The sequence below is a fragment of the Astyanax mexicanus genome, chromosome 12 (genome assembly GCF_023375975.1).
Source record: "Astyanax mexicanus isolate ESR-SI-001 chromosome 12, AstMex3_surface, whole genome shotgun sequence".
Lineage (NCBI taxonomy): Eukaryota > Metazoa > Chordata > Actinopteri > Characiformes > Acestrorhamphidae > Astyanax > Astyanax mexicanus.
The window spans coordinates 34,111,115-34,125,348 of record NC_064419.1 but is presented as its reverse complement, the minus strand read 5'-3'; the positions used below and the strand labels follow the sequence as shown (position 1 = coordinate 34,125,348).

General features: G+C 37.3%; 1 protein-coding gene across 1 annotated transcript in view; it reads left to right on the top strand.

Moving 5' to 3' along the window:
• The first annotated feature begins 290 nt into the window (after positions 1–290).
• Positions 291–14,234, top strand: part of ipo11 (importin 11) — a 115,548-nt gene continuing 101,604 nt past the window's right edge. The window contains exons 1-5 of the mRNA XM_049485502.1: positions 291–366; positions 3,490–3,635; positions 4,378–4,478; positions 7,089–7,161; positions 7,292–7,495. Of these exons, the coding sequence (XP_049341459.1) occupies positions 3,498–3,635; positions 4,378–4,478; positions 7,089–7,161; positions 7,292–7,495 (516 nt within the window). The 5' untranslated portion in view covers positions 291–366; positions 3,490–3,497. The remainder of the gene's footprint in view (positions 367–3,489; positions 3,636–4,377; positions 4,479–7,088; positions 7,162–7,291; positions 7,496–14,234) is intronic.

Genomic DNA, 14,234 nt, shown 5'->3' with positions numbered 1-14,234 from the left:
AATTTGTTTGAGATAAATAAATGCACAAATATAAGCTTTTTTTTATCACGTCTATATTTATTTAGTCTTTTAGATTAGAGTATATTATATATTATTGTACATAAATAAAAGCAAAGCATAAGATTTTATTTTTATATATTTTTTATTTTAAACTCTTATCTACTTTTTTCATTACTGTATTTTATACTTGTATTTATTAAAAATAAATGTATTTATTATTTTTTTATTTTTAAAATATATATGTATATATTTTGTTAAATGACGTCATGTGGGGGGGCGTTCAGCGGTGACGATGATTGCGCGCGACATGGGCACGCGCGGCGCGTGAGGAGCTGCAGGAGAAGTGAGAGAGTGCACGAGGAACAGGTACACAGTCTCTCGCTCTTTATCACTCTCTCATACACATCAGACAGAAACGTATAAACTGTACTGCAGAGTATAAGAGCCTGACACGGCCTTCTTACTGGAACTGTCCCCTCCACCTTAAACAGAGCAGCTGTTGCAGTGTAGCTGCTGCACCATTTAAGGTGGAATGGATAGTTTCAACAAGAAGACAACTTTAGCTTGGCCTGTATTGAAGAGAGTGATCTGTATACGTAGTGTTTGTGTGTCTGTGTTTCTTTTGTGCGTGAGAGACAGAGAGAAAGAGAGTGTGTGTGAAAGAGAGAGAGAGAGAGAGAGAGAGATCTGAACATATGTGCACAACACTGCTGCTGTTAGCTTTAGCTTTGGGGTTTAGCTAAGCTGCTAAACTCTTCATACTTAGCTACCACATCAGCAGTCTGACACCATTCACACACTGACTATAGGTTTACAGTGCATTGTGTGAGTGTGAGAGAGAGAAAGAGAGAGAGAGCTGTGATGCTGATAGCCTGATAGTAGGTTAATATGAGGCTGAGTGCTGTTAGTGTTGTTGTTCAGTTGTTGATGGTGATGAGATGGCTGAGATCTTTAGCTTTACTCTGGTTAGTACTGATGGTGTACTCCATTGATTGTGATATAACTGCATACATGTGTGTATGGGTACTGGGTTGAGTATCCAGGGTTGTAGTTGTTTTTTTTATGAGTGGTGTTGTTTTGGTGTTGCAGTTGTTATTATTAGTATGTAGTTATTGTTCTAGTAGTTGTTTTGACTGTAGTTGTTAAGCCTGGTGTTGTTATGAGTGTTGTTATTTTGAGTGGTGCTGTTTTAAGTGTTGTTTTTATGAGTGCTGTAGTCGTTGAATTTTTGTTATGGGTGTTTTAGCTGTTATAAGTGTTCTAGTAGTTTTTGTAAACTATCATGTAGTTGTTACGAGTGTGCAAGGTATTGTTATGAATGTCTTATTTGTTGTTATGTGTGTTGTTGCAGTTATTATAAGTGATCTAGTTGTAGATGTTATGAGTGACCTAGTAGTTGTTATGGGTGTTTTAGTTTTAGAGTGTTATAGCAAGTGTTCTGACTGTTCCTGTTATGTGTGTTGCTGTTATGTGTTGTGGTTGTCATATATATTTTATTTGTTATGAATCTAGTTTTAGTTTTTTTGGGAGCTTTTATTTTTATGAGTGTTCCTGTTGTTATGAGTGTTGTAGTCATTTGCGTTTTTGTTGTAATGAGTGTTCTAGTTGTAGTTGTTATGATTGTTGTAGTTATTGTTATGAGTATTCTAGCTGTTGCAGTTGTTCTTGTTATGAGCTGCTTTGTGGTTGTTATGAGCTCTGTAGTTGTTGTGGATATTCTTTTTATAATGATTGTTGTAGTTGTTATTAGCTTTGTAGTTGTTATTAGCTGCTTTGTTGTTGTTGTTGTTATTAGCTTTGTAGTTGTTATTAGCTTTGTAGTTGATGTTATTAGCTGCTTTGTAGTTGTTGTTATTAGCTTTGTAGTTGTTATGGGTATTTCTGGTATAGTGATTGTTGTAGTTGTTATGAGCTTTGTTGTTGTTATGAGCTTTTTAGTTGTTGTTATGAGCTTTGTAGTTGTTATGGGTATTCTTGTTATAGTGATTGTTGTAGTTGTTATGAGCTTTGTAGTTGTTGTTATGAGCTTTGTAGTTGTTGTTATGAGCTTTGTAGTTGTTGTTATGAGCTTTGTAGTTGTTGTTATGAGCTTTGTAGTTGTTGTTATGAGCTTTGTAGTTGTTGTTATTAGCTTTGTAGTTGTTATGGGTATTCTTGTTATAGTGAGTGTTGTAGTTGTTATGAGCTTTGTTGTTCTTATGAGCTTTGTTGTTCTTATGAGCTTTTTAGTTGTTATGAGCTTTTTAGTTGTTATGGGTATTCTTGTTATAGTGATTGTTGTAGTTGTTATGAGCTTTGTAGTTGTTGTTATGAGCTTTGTAGTTGTTGTTATTAGCTTTTTAGTTGTTGTTATTAGCTTTGTAGGTGTTATGGGTATTCTTGTTATAGTGATTGTTGTAGTTGTTATGAGCTTTGTAGTTGTTGTTATGAGCTTTTTAGTTGTTGTTATTAGCTTTTTAGTTGTTGTTATTAGCTTTGTAGGTGTTATGGGTATTCTTGTTATAGTGATTGTTGTAGTTGTTATGAGCTTTGTAGTTGTTGTTATGAGTGTTGTAGTTGCTATGGGTGTTCTTGTTGGAAGTTTTGTTGTAGATGTTACATTTTTATTTTTTCTGTTCATTATCATTGCCACAGTGGGAGATCAGTTAAATCTATACCATGTCAGCATAAACCAGCTTGTAGTTCCAGTGTAAAACACAATTGAAATATAATTTCACTAGATGGCAGCAGTGTGGAGCACAGTTTATCCAACCTGAAATACAAATGTAAACAGCACTGGCAGAAGATTTAGGTTCCCAGCCAGCTCATAAACAAACCAGATATTGGATGATCATTATAAAGAATAAATAAAAATGTAAATAATTCTAGACCTCCATGAGGAGAGCTTTGGAGATGGTTAAAGGAAAACATAGACATAGGAAACGGTCCACACATGTACAGTCCCTCTCAAACGTATTGGAACAGTGAGGGTAACCCCTTATTTTCGCTGCAGACAAAACGAAAAGGAGGGTATATTTTAATTGATAATTAAGTTTTATCTTGAGGGAAAGCTTGGAAAGTCCACACATGTATAAGTTGTGAGATTTTATCTTGTGATGTTAAACACTGGTGCTAATGGTAGGTGATTTAAATGTGAATTATCGAGGTCTGAGAGTTGGTGCCAGATGGAAGTTGTGTACTATTGTGTAACATTCCTTAGTTTACAGAAGTGTCTTTTGTGTTCCTGAATTACTTTGTAAAAGGCATTACCACCCACAGTAAATAGCACAGTGAGTAGTAAGGATCATGACCGGCAGTATCTGGCTAGAATCGTCCATACAAACAGACAAACAACTATGATCTGGTGGGAATGGTTTTGGTGTTCTAACAGCAGTACGTTTCTGCTAATGGCTTTAACTCCAGCCAGTGAGTTACTTTCTAACCTGTATAAAATTATGCTACAACAGTTTTGATAAATGTGTGTATTTGTGTGTGTGTGTTTTTGTGTAGACTCAACCATGGACCTCCACAGTGCTGGCTCCATGGTTCTGCAGGCTCTGACCCAGGCCACAAGCCAGAACACGGCTGAGCTGAAGCCCGCTGAGGAGCAACTCCGACAGTGGGAGACACAACCCGGCTTCTATTCTGTACTGCTGGTAAGATATAGCCCTGTTCATTGCACCACCTGTCCTGTAGCTCCACCCAATGCACCACCTGTCCTGCAGCCCCCTCACATTTTGAAATACAGTTTATCTCCCACTGTTACTTTTTACTGCAGTAATTCCCTAAATTCTTGAATTTAATAAATAGCAGACATACAGGGCAGCTGTATGTGGTTAAAACCTCTGTGGTTTGTGAACATTGTTCCATGAAAGTCATAAAGCAACACTTTGACCACAGCCACAAATCTGCAAAAATGTTTCTGAGTGTGAACGAAGAGCGGGGTTATATTAGTGTGAGGCATTAGGTGTGGGGTCTCATATAGAGAGGTGCTAAATGGAAAAATAAGAAATCTTCTTTAACTTTTAATAACTAACAGAATAAAAAAACGTATAATCACTCCACAAGACCACTAGATTACATACAAACTGTGTCAGAATAAGTCACCAATACAGATAAACAACACTGATTACTGAACCATGAATACACCACTAATAGATTATTATAATAGTATGATTTTTCTGTGGATTTTTAGTCACCATTTAATATTGTGCTTTTATTGTGTTTTTTTTTTTTCTTCTACAAACACACAAAGGCACACACACACACATGGATGATGGTTTTGAAGCTCTACAGTGGTTTTGTTTAAACAAAGAAGCTCTGTTTTTAGTCCTCTTGTCTCTGGAGTGTTTAAAGTGCTGACTTAGAGTGTGTGTGTATGTGTGTGTTCCTCTGTAGAGTATCTTCAATAACCACATGCTGGATGTGAATGTGCGCTGGCTGGCTGTTCTTTATTTCAAGAATGGAATCGATCGATACTGGAGGAGGGTCGCCCCACAGTAAGACCCTCACTTCCTACAAAACTTTTTTTTTTTCCTCTCAATATATATATTTTTTTTTTTTTACAAATTGTTGTTTTTTCTCTCGTATTTTTAATTTAATAAAAGTTAGTACACTGAATGACCAAAAAATAATCCAACAAAAAGGAGTTGTTGAAATCGAGTTAATCTATATATGTGTGAAAGTAATGATGATATAAAGCTCTGGAAAAATGAAGAGACCACTTCTCAGCTTTTGAATCAGTTTCTCTGATTTTGCTATTTATAGGTATATGTTTGAGTAAATTGAGCATTGTTGTTTTATTCTTTAAATCATGGACATTAATAAACATTTCTCCCAAATTTCAAATAAAAATATTGTCATTTAGAGCATTTATGCAGAAAATGAGAAATGCAGAGTTTCCAGAGATTCATTTTTTTAAGAGTTCAGAAATCAATTTTTTGGCGGAATAACTCTGTTTTTTTAAATCACAATTTTTATGCATCTTGGCATGTTCTCCTTACGAACTGCTTTTGAAAAATTCTATGCCACTCCTGGTGCACAAATTCAAGCAGTTCAGTTTGGTTTGATGGCTTGTGATCATCCATCTTCCTCTTGATTATATTCCAGAGGTTTTTTAATTTGGTAAATAATTTTTAAGTGGTCTCTTTTTTTTCAGAGCTGTATATACATGAATATAATATAGGGTGGAAGAACATTATCCTGCTGAAATGTGCCAGTTGGAAGCTCTGCCATTAGAGGGAGTTGGGGCAGTGTGTCACTCCTCAGCACAGGCAGGATAGAAGCTCTTAGCACAAGGCCTCAATGCTTGAACCTGATTGTTTTTGGATCCAAAACCGAATCTGGATTCTAATTGTGAAGGTGACACAATTATAGTCTGTAGCCTTTCAGGTTGCTCGTTCAGGCCACTGCTGCAAATGAAGGCTGGTTTATGAATGGCCTTCTCACAGACCAGTGTCAATATGGTCCCTCTCAAATTCTGTCAGCTAGTCTTCAGTCAACAGTCTCTCATCAAGAGGTGCACTATCCAAAAGTAGCCTCTGAGATCCTTTCTATAAATAAGTGGAGAAAACGCTTTTATAGACTACTTTGGCAAGACCCAGAGTTTAATCACCAGCAGGGCCGGATTAAAAGAATGGGCTGAAAGGGCTGCAGCCCCGGGCCTCACCACTAGGGGGGCCTCCGGTCGCTGAATGTCAAATGACAAAAATTAACTAAAAAAACGAAAATTACAAGCAATAAAAAAGGAAAGAGTGACAGAATTATTACAGAAAACACCCAAATTAAACAACGTGGAGTAGTCAGCCTGCTGTAGCAGCTACCACCAGCAAAGATGCGCTGCGCTCTCTCTCTCTCTCTCTCTCTCTCTTCCGCAGCGCGGAGCTGAATTCAGCGCGAGGCTGCAATAATAATAATATAAATAATATAATACAATAATATAAAACTCAGTTTAGTTAAATAAATGAAGATGAGTAAGGACCTGTAAAGTTAATTGAATATTGTCAAATATAAAGGAAAGGTTGAGGTTTTGGTGAGCTGTTTCAATGACTTGAAACTGAAACTTTTATTATTCTGCGCACTATAAGAAAGCCTTTGATTGTGTTTTAAACGAGTTTTTATTTTATATTAATTATTGTTTTATTCATCTGAAATATTTTTATTATTTTTTTGATTAAATTATTTTTTTCTTCATAAGATATACATTCTTTATTTTTTATGTATCCTTTTTAATGATCTTTTTAAAGTGTCCTATTTTTCCTTTTTTGCGTATATATTTTATTCGTCTATAGTAAATGTATAGTAAATATAAGTAAAATATAGTAAATCAGTTTTTAGTTATTTCTAATCAACACCCACCCCCCACAATATCATCGTCCATCGCGATGTTTCCCTGTAAACATCGTCATCTGCCAATTAAAGAGACATCGCCCTACCCTAAATTGAATTGAAATCATGTTACCAGTTCACTTTAAACGGTAGTCTGTTATAGATTGGTACTGTGTACGCTGTCGCTGATGTGTCCGTGTGTTTGTGTGAGGTCATGCATCAGAACATGATATGAAGGGCCTCATCCTGGTAATTAGCCCCGGGCCTCAAAAGGTGTTAATCTGGCACTGATCACCAGACAGTTGGTGCATTATAGGGGTGTGCCATATCGTATCGTACGTGATAATATCGCCAAAAAATTGGAATATCGTGAACGATATTATACCCTGAAATATCGTGGCATATCACCCACCCCTAATTATCACATCAGGGTACTACTTTTTTTCAAAAGAAAAATTCACACTGTTCTCATTTCCCATTATAAATCTACTAGAGATTTTTTTAATATCTAGTTAGTTAGCCATATCATATTGCATGCAATAATAAAACTCTAAATATTTTTTCTAATTTAGTGTTTTGTCATATCGCCAAAAGTATCGTTATCGTAAAAATAGCATGAAATATCGTGATATTATTTTAGAGCCATATCGCCCACCCATAGTGCATTATTTTATTAAGCTTTGTCAATGAGTGTATAATAATGTTTCTGACAGTGTTGATGCTGTGATAGTCTTTAACCAATAATAGAATACTATATTTTATTTGTATTATACCTTTTGCAGTGCTTTATCAGAGGAAGAGAAATCATCTCTCAGAGCTGGCCTCATCACAAACTTTACCGAGCCAGTCAACCAGGTCAAGACACACACACACACACACACACACACACAAAAATACATTAAAAAATACATATAAACATATAATGTTGAAATGTACCCTAATAGAAGTCTGTAGTTAACACCTTTGTCTGTCTATGTGTGTGTAGATTGCGACACAGATCGCAGTGCTGATAGCGAAGGTGGCGCGTTTGGACTGTCCGAGGCAGTGGCCGGAGCTGATCCCGGTTCTGCTGGAGAAGGTGAAGGTCCAGGATGTTCTGCAGCAGCATCGAGCGCTCCTCACCTTCTACCACGTCACCAAGACCCTCGCCTCTAAACGGCTTGCTGCAGACCGCCGACTGTTCCAGGACGTATGTATACACAGTGTACACACACAGTGTACAGACACACACACACACAGAATTGTAATATATTACTAAGTTTACTGAGTTCTGATTTGAAGTTGAAGATTTCTCCTGTCTCTAAGGGGGGCTGCCTGTAGGGGGTGCTGTGTGTCCTATCTCTGATGTGTGTGTGTGTGTGTGTGTATGTGTGTGTGTGTGGGTGTGTTGAATGCCAGCACAGCGTCTCTCTGACCGACTGTAGCTCAGAGATAAGCCCCTCTCTGCACTCTGCAGGCCAAGGGGGTGGCGGGGAGCCCTAAATCATGTCTTACACAGTGTTTCACATGGGGGTCTTCCCCTGTTTAATTAGGGGATTCTTATGGACTGTGTTCATCCCTCACTTATGCAAACAGTTTGTGGACAGTTCCTGTGCAAATGTTTATGAACCCCTGAGGGAAAGATAAAAAGGCTTTTTGATAGATTTCGGAGAGAGCATTGCTGTAAGGATTTGATTGCATTCAGCAACATGACCATTAGTGAGGATATAGGATGCTTGATGATCACCACTTCACCTCATTCGTATTTCCTTGTTTCATCCAAAACATATTGGATGAAGCACAGTTATTTAAGAGAACACTTAACATGTTCTGGATTTTCTGCTCCAGAGTCCTATTCCATTGGCAGTAGGGGTGGGCAATATTGTATCGTATACAATATATCGTGACACAGAAATATCATGATATTAAAATTCCATATTGTGATAATAGGGATGTTCTGTCTTGAAAGTAGTCTAGTATTTACTTAAATTAGCTGAATGCAATCATTAAAACAGGTGTGACCACAAACATTTGGACATGTAGGAGCAGTTTCCCCAAACTTGAATCAAGCCTAATGGTATAATAGATTTTTCTTTTAATGGAAAATCCCTGTTCAGAATAATGATACTGTGTAGTCTGAGACTAGGCCTAATCCCAGTCTGGGAAACTGACCCATAGTGTATTAAATTAGTTAAATTTGGTAAATAAACAGTACTGTTGCTGTAGTTACCTGTTGTTTGCATTGTGGCTAATCTGCTATTTTAGGATAGACACAGATGCAGCCTCAGTCTGTCAACAACTTCCAGCTAGTAATCCAGCTCAAAAAAATAGTTTGCGAAATGGCATTGCGACTAACGCACTTCAACAATGTAGAGTCCAAGGGGCCTCATGTACTGAAGGTGCGTACACACAAAAACATTGCGTACGACTTATTTCACGCTCACGGTCAGATGTACTAAATTTGACTTCAACGTGAGAGAGTGCGTTCCCCCACGGCACTTTCGTTTTGGGCGTACGCCTTTTTTTTGTGCGTATGTATTGTGTTTTTGTCATTTGGTGACACGTAGAGGCAATGCATTAAAATTACAACTATTAAGATATCCTTTATGCACACATTGTAGTAAGCATTCTTGGTAAAAATAAAGTAAATTAATCAGACAATTTCATTGGCTTACAGAAATAATCGTTCAACGTGTTTCCACTAAGCCTAGATTATATAAACATGAATAAAAATTTGCGCTGGAGTTGTTGGAGATGGCAGCGTTGGCATTATTGGAAAATATTGCTAATGGCCGAATTCATTGAGAGCGCATTTTCCGTGACCATTATGTTTTTTTTGGCTCATGATGATGACTGGCTTATAAGCCGTTTTAGATTTCCAAGAGTAGAAGAGGATAAGAAAACGTGCATGACGTGTTGCTTCTTGGTAAGCAACTCATTTAAAGCATTTAAATGAAAGCATTTATTATCCATTTTAGAATAATACAATTTAAAACATGGGTAATTATACGCTACGCGTATATAATAATAATAATAATAATAATAATAATAATAATAATAATAATAAGGGAGGAGTCGTGGCAGGTGTGACGTTTTCGTGCACTTGATTTCAGGTTGATTGTGATGTACTAAGAGAAAGTACTTGGAATTCTGCCTACGCACAGTTTGATAAATCCGGATTTCTTTATGCGTACGGAACTTTTCAGGTCTGAGCGTACGGAACATTTTAGTAGAAAGTCCACGCAAGTCTTAGTACATGAGGCCCCAGGTGTTCACGGCATTAATTCATCTAAACCCAGCTGTTAGCATTGCATCTAACCTACTATTACAGGCTTCATGATGCTGGTTCCGGTGGTGCCACCAGCCTGTCAACAACTATTTGTGAGAAATCCTGCTCAGAACAACAGCTGAATTTTTCCAGAAATTAAATTCCAGTTTATTCGGATAGTGTTCATCCAGTGCATTTATACAGGTGGATCATATTTATAATTGTTTATTATTGTTTTGTTAATGCCTTAGGGTAATTGTGTATTGTCATGAGATCATATTTTCTGAGACTGTTATAATACAGTTGAAGTCCAAGTTCAAAGCTTTCTAGGGCGGAGCTTTAGAGGCAATTATTTGTTATATATGTGGGCAGGGTTTTGTGTGTATGTGTGTGTTTGTAAAGCAGTTTTACTGGGATTTTGGTGCAGGTGAACACCCTGCTAGATCCGTCTGAGCTCAGGTGATTTGTCTCAGCATGTAAGCTCCTCCCAGCAGGCAGGTAATAGGTAATAGGGATGGTGTTTGGAGCTCTGTGGGAGTGCAGTCGCGCTCGTTCAGACTGTCTGAATGTGTTAGCGCTGGAGCCGTCAGGTCCTCTGATCAGAGTCTGCTTTGCTGAAACCCTCGCTTTACTGCAGCCGGGGGTCTAAAACTCCTGATAACTGAAGAACTTCTGTTTTTACTGACAACCAATGGTTTCCTTCGTTATTACTGCTAATGTAGCTTACTCACTGCTAGAGGAGAGCAGCACACACTCAGGCGTTCATTTAAACAGATTGAAAAGGATTTGAATAGAGTAATAATAATTGATTTATAATATTTGAGACCTAACAACATTTAAACATTTTAACAGCATTTAAAAAAATATATAAATAATATAAAAGAGATTTTTTTCCAGGAGTTTCTCATTTATGTTTTAAAGAGTAACTACTCTCTAAGATATTTTTTTACATTCAAATGTAATATATTAATATGTTTTAGGGGTGTCACAATTTCGATATTTTATCGAAATCGATCGGAATTATGTCATGGTCTCGAGCATAGAAGTCAAAAAGATGATCGACCATCCCTTCCTCTAAGCTATGCAGGCACACATGCACGCTACGCAAATAGCGCAGCACACGCCGCAGACATTGTGACAGCTGAAAGAGCAGCTCTTTCTCCAGAGAATGTGGAGAGTCTCATCTTCTTAAAGGAAAACTTGAAAATATAAAAATAACATTCATTTTGTCTAGCCTCAAATAAGTTAATAGTTTTGGTACCTCAAGGATCATCTTTCTCTTAGATAAAGTTAATAATATATCTTTGTTAAAGATAAATTTTTCAGGTTTAACTGTTATAGTAGGATAGAGTTCAGTTTGTTTTGGCTCTAATTTTTCTATTATTTTGTACATGACTGTTCCTGAATTTTTTTATTATTTATTTTATGTTGCACATTGCTGTTTTAATAGTGCACACTGCTGCTACCCAAAAAAAGCCACTAGATAGCATTACATATATATCTTAATTAAATTATTTCAATTTGACCATAGGCCTCTCTGCTGTAAAAAAAAAAAAAGAAAAAAGAAAATCGAGAATCAAATCGAATCGTGACCCTAAAATCGGAAATAAAATCGAATCGAGGATTTAGAGAATCGTGACACCCCTAATATGTTGCTCTGTAATAAATGTTTAAAAATGACATGTATGATATAAATTCTTCACTTATAAGCTGTTTTGTGTGCTTCGATCATGTTACAGTGACCGGAACATACCGGAATTACAGCTTAATCGTAATTACCTCATGCCTATTAATTGTTAGGAGTGCACTAAATATATATTATATTATATTATATATATAAACCAGAACTGTTTATCTGAAAATGACATAAAAGCTCTTTTGGTGTTTGGCTCAATAAGTAAAAGGCTGAGTACTTTATATCAAACAATGATGTTCAGTGTTTTAAAAAAATATTTTTTATTTGTAGTTTTATAACAGCTTCTTTTTTTTTAACAGCAAGACAAAAATAGGTTAAGACTATTTTATTTATGTACCTGTGAAAAACATGGCAAAATCAATAAAAACCTGCGGAAATAAATGTTCACTAATTAAATAAATTTGATAAATAAAGATTCATTGAAGCTCCTCAAAGATTATTCACATTTTGTTTTGGCTTTGCTGCACTAATTTCTCTCAGGCTAAGACGTAGGCCAGTGTGTGCTTTTAGTGTGGACATCTACTACGCTTTACCTCACTTTGCCTCCAGCTTTGTTGTGTCACATGATCACAGTCTGCAGCATGAAGAGCTCCCTCTGTGGCTGCATGTGGGTAATGCAGTTCAGTTATTTACAGTGTTATTGTAGCTTTTTCTTTGTTTTTTATCTTAACAATACAATATGAGTTATCATATAGCTCTAGTTTTCAGTATTTGGCCTTCAGTCAAATGTTCACTTTGTTTGGTTTTAACCATAAATGTTCATATCGGTTTATTCCTGTTCTTTGATATCTCTGCACAAGATTAAGCCATAAACTAGGCATGTCTCCATGAAGTGTTTTTAAGAGTGTGACTTGTTTTCCACTGTGAGGAAAGTGACTATAGGGGTTTAGGTTCAGGAGAAGGATTTAAACACCCCCCCCCCCCCCCCCACCCCCAACTTTCTGTAAAAATTCTGTAACACACTAGAACAATCAGTCTGATTAGAGACGACTCACAGAATGTTCCACGTTGTCACTGCTTAACAGCAGAACGACGCATTTACAGTACAGTCAAACGGGCTGTCCTAATAATTCATCACTGCACGTCTAATTAGTGCTCCCGCCATGTTGGGGAGTATTATGGGCTGTAAGTCTCTTCACACATTACAGCTTTAATGGAGCTCGACAGCTCAGCAAATCACAGGCGGCTCCGCGGAGTGTGTTTTATTGAGGAATTGATCCGGAGTGTGTACTCACTGTCTCCGCGCATTCCCCGAACGCTCCGACCGGAACGTCATGGTGGCGGTAAGTGCCTCCGGGGGTGGACACTGGTTCTTTAGCACTTCTTCAAAATGACATTTATAGTAGAACAGTGTATAAAAAGCTCCTGCCTACATTTACACCCTCTGAGCTCCACTTTCAGCCCTAAATACTCATCCTTTATTTCTATACCTTCTATACCTTGCTTTATTCGTCACAGCTTAACACGCCTTATTGATTTAAGGCTGCCCGCAAATTCCAAATATTAAATGCATGTTTTATTCACAATAAAACACAAAACACATCAGTTGTTGAAAGAAAGCTGTTTTTCCCCATTTTATGAAAAACATAACTTATTTAGAACTTGATGGCAGCAGTGCTTTGTAAAACATTTGGGACACCAGCTAAAAATTATGGAACAATTTCAGAAAAGTGTTCCTTAACAAAAGAAATTGCGAACACTTCAGGTATAAGACCATCTACAGTACAGAATATAATCAAAAGATCAATAGAATGTGGAGAAGGCTGACAGAAGGCTGGTGTTTGATATCTGATGCTGGTGATCTTCAGGCCTTCAGGTGGAACCACATTAAATGCAGACATGATTCTATATTAAAAATCACTGCAATGGGCTTTAGGAACTCTTCCAGAAATCACTGCCTGTGAACACAGTTTGCCTTGTAATCCTAAAATGCCAAAAGTTAAAGCTGTCATGCAGAAAAGCAGCCATATAGCAATACCATTGAGAAATGCTGCTGTCTTATATGGGCCAAAGCTCATTTGAATTGGACTGAGACAAAGTGTAAAACTTTTTTTATGGTCAGATGAATTAAACTTTGAAATTCTTTTTGGTCTTATAACTCAAAAGAAGATGAACCATCCATCTTGTTCTCAGCACGCTGTTCTGGACAAGATTAGTTTCTCAGGGGGTCCTGAGGTAATTTTTTCTTTTATGAGGGGGTCCTCTGTGATTTTATTCCCATCACGAACGACCATATATGTGTTTTCCTCAGACGTCCTCTGAGAAAATTACAGGCTGAGTTACCTTCTGTTTTTCGCTGAACTTTGTGGTCCTCTGGTAATTTTAGTGCCGATTGAATGCATCTTTGAGTTTCATCACCTCACATTTAATAAAATAGCTATTTGTCCACTGCCACGCACTGTACACTTTGCACTTTACACTTTGAGCCCATGTTTCCACGGAGGTCCCTGTAAACTCAACAGTGAGTGGAAATGGAGGAGCTACTGAACCAACTCTTCAGTTCAGTAAATACAAATTCGCCCCAAATGGAAATAAATAAGAGTCAGTGTCTCTTCTCATTGTCTTTTAGAGCGCTAAGACGCCGCCATCGCGCTCTGTGTGCAAAACCATGACTACGCGATGTCATGTGACCGTGAAAGCCAAAACCTCAATGGTCGTCCTGTTTTTTTCAATTGCAGTCCAGATTAAAGCGTTTTATCACTGAGTACAAGCGTAAAATAGTTTTCACAGATGCCCCCCTGAGAAACTAATTCCGTCCGGATAGGGCTTTAGATGATATGCGGTTGCATTAGTCCCTATTGTGATGGAAGCTTATACATTTAAAAAGCCGCTATTAATGCTGAACAGTATATAAAAAAAATTCAAACAGCGTGTGCTCCCTTTCAAGGAAGGCCTTTCATATTTCAGCAGGACAATGCTGAACCACATAATGCATCCATCACAGCAGTATGACCTTTCAGAAGTCTGGGTGCTGAACTGTGCCTC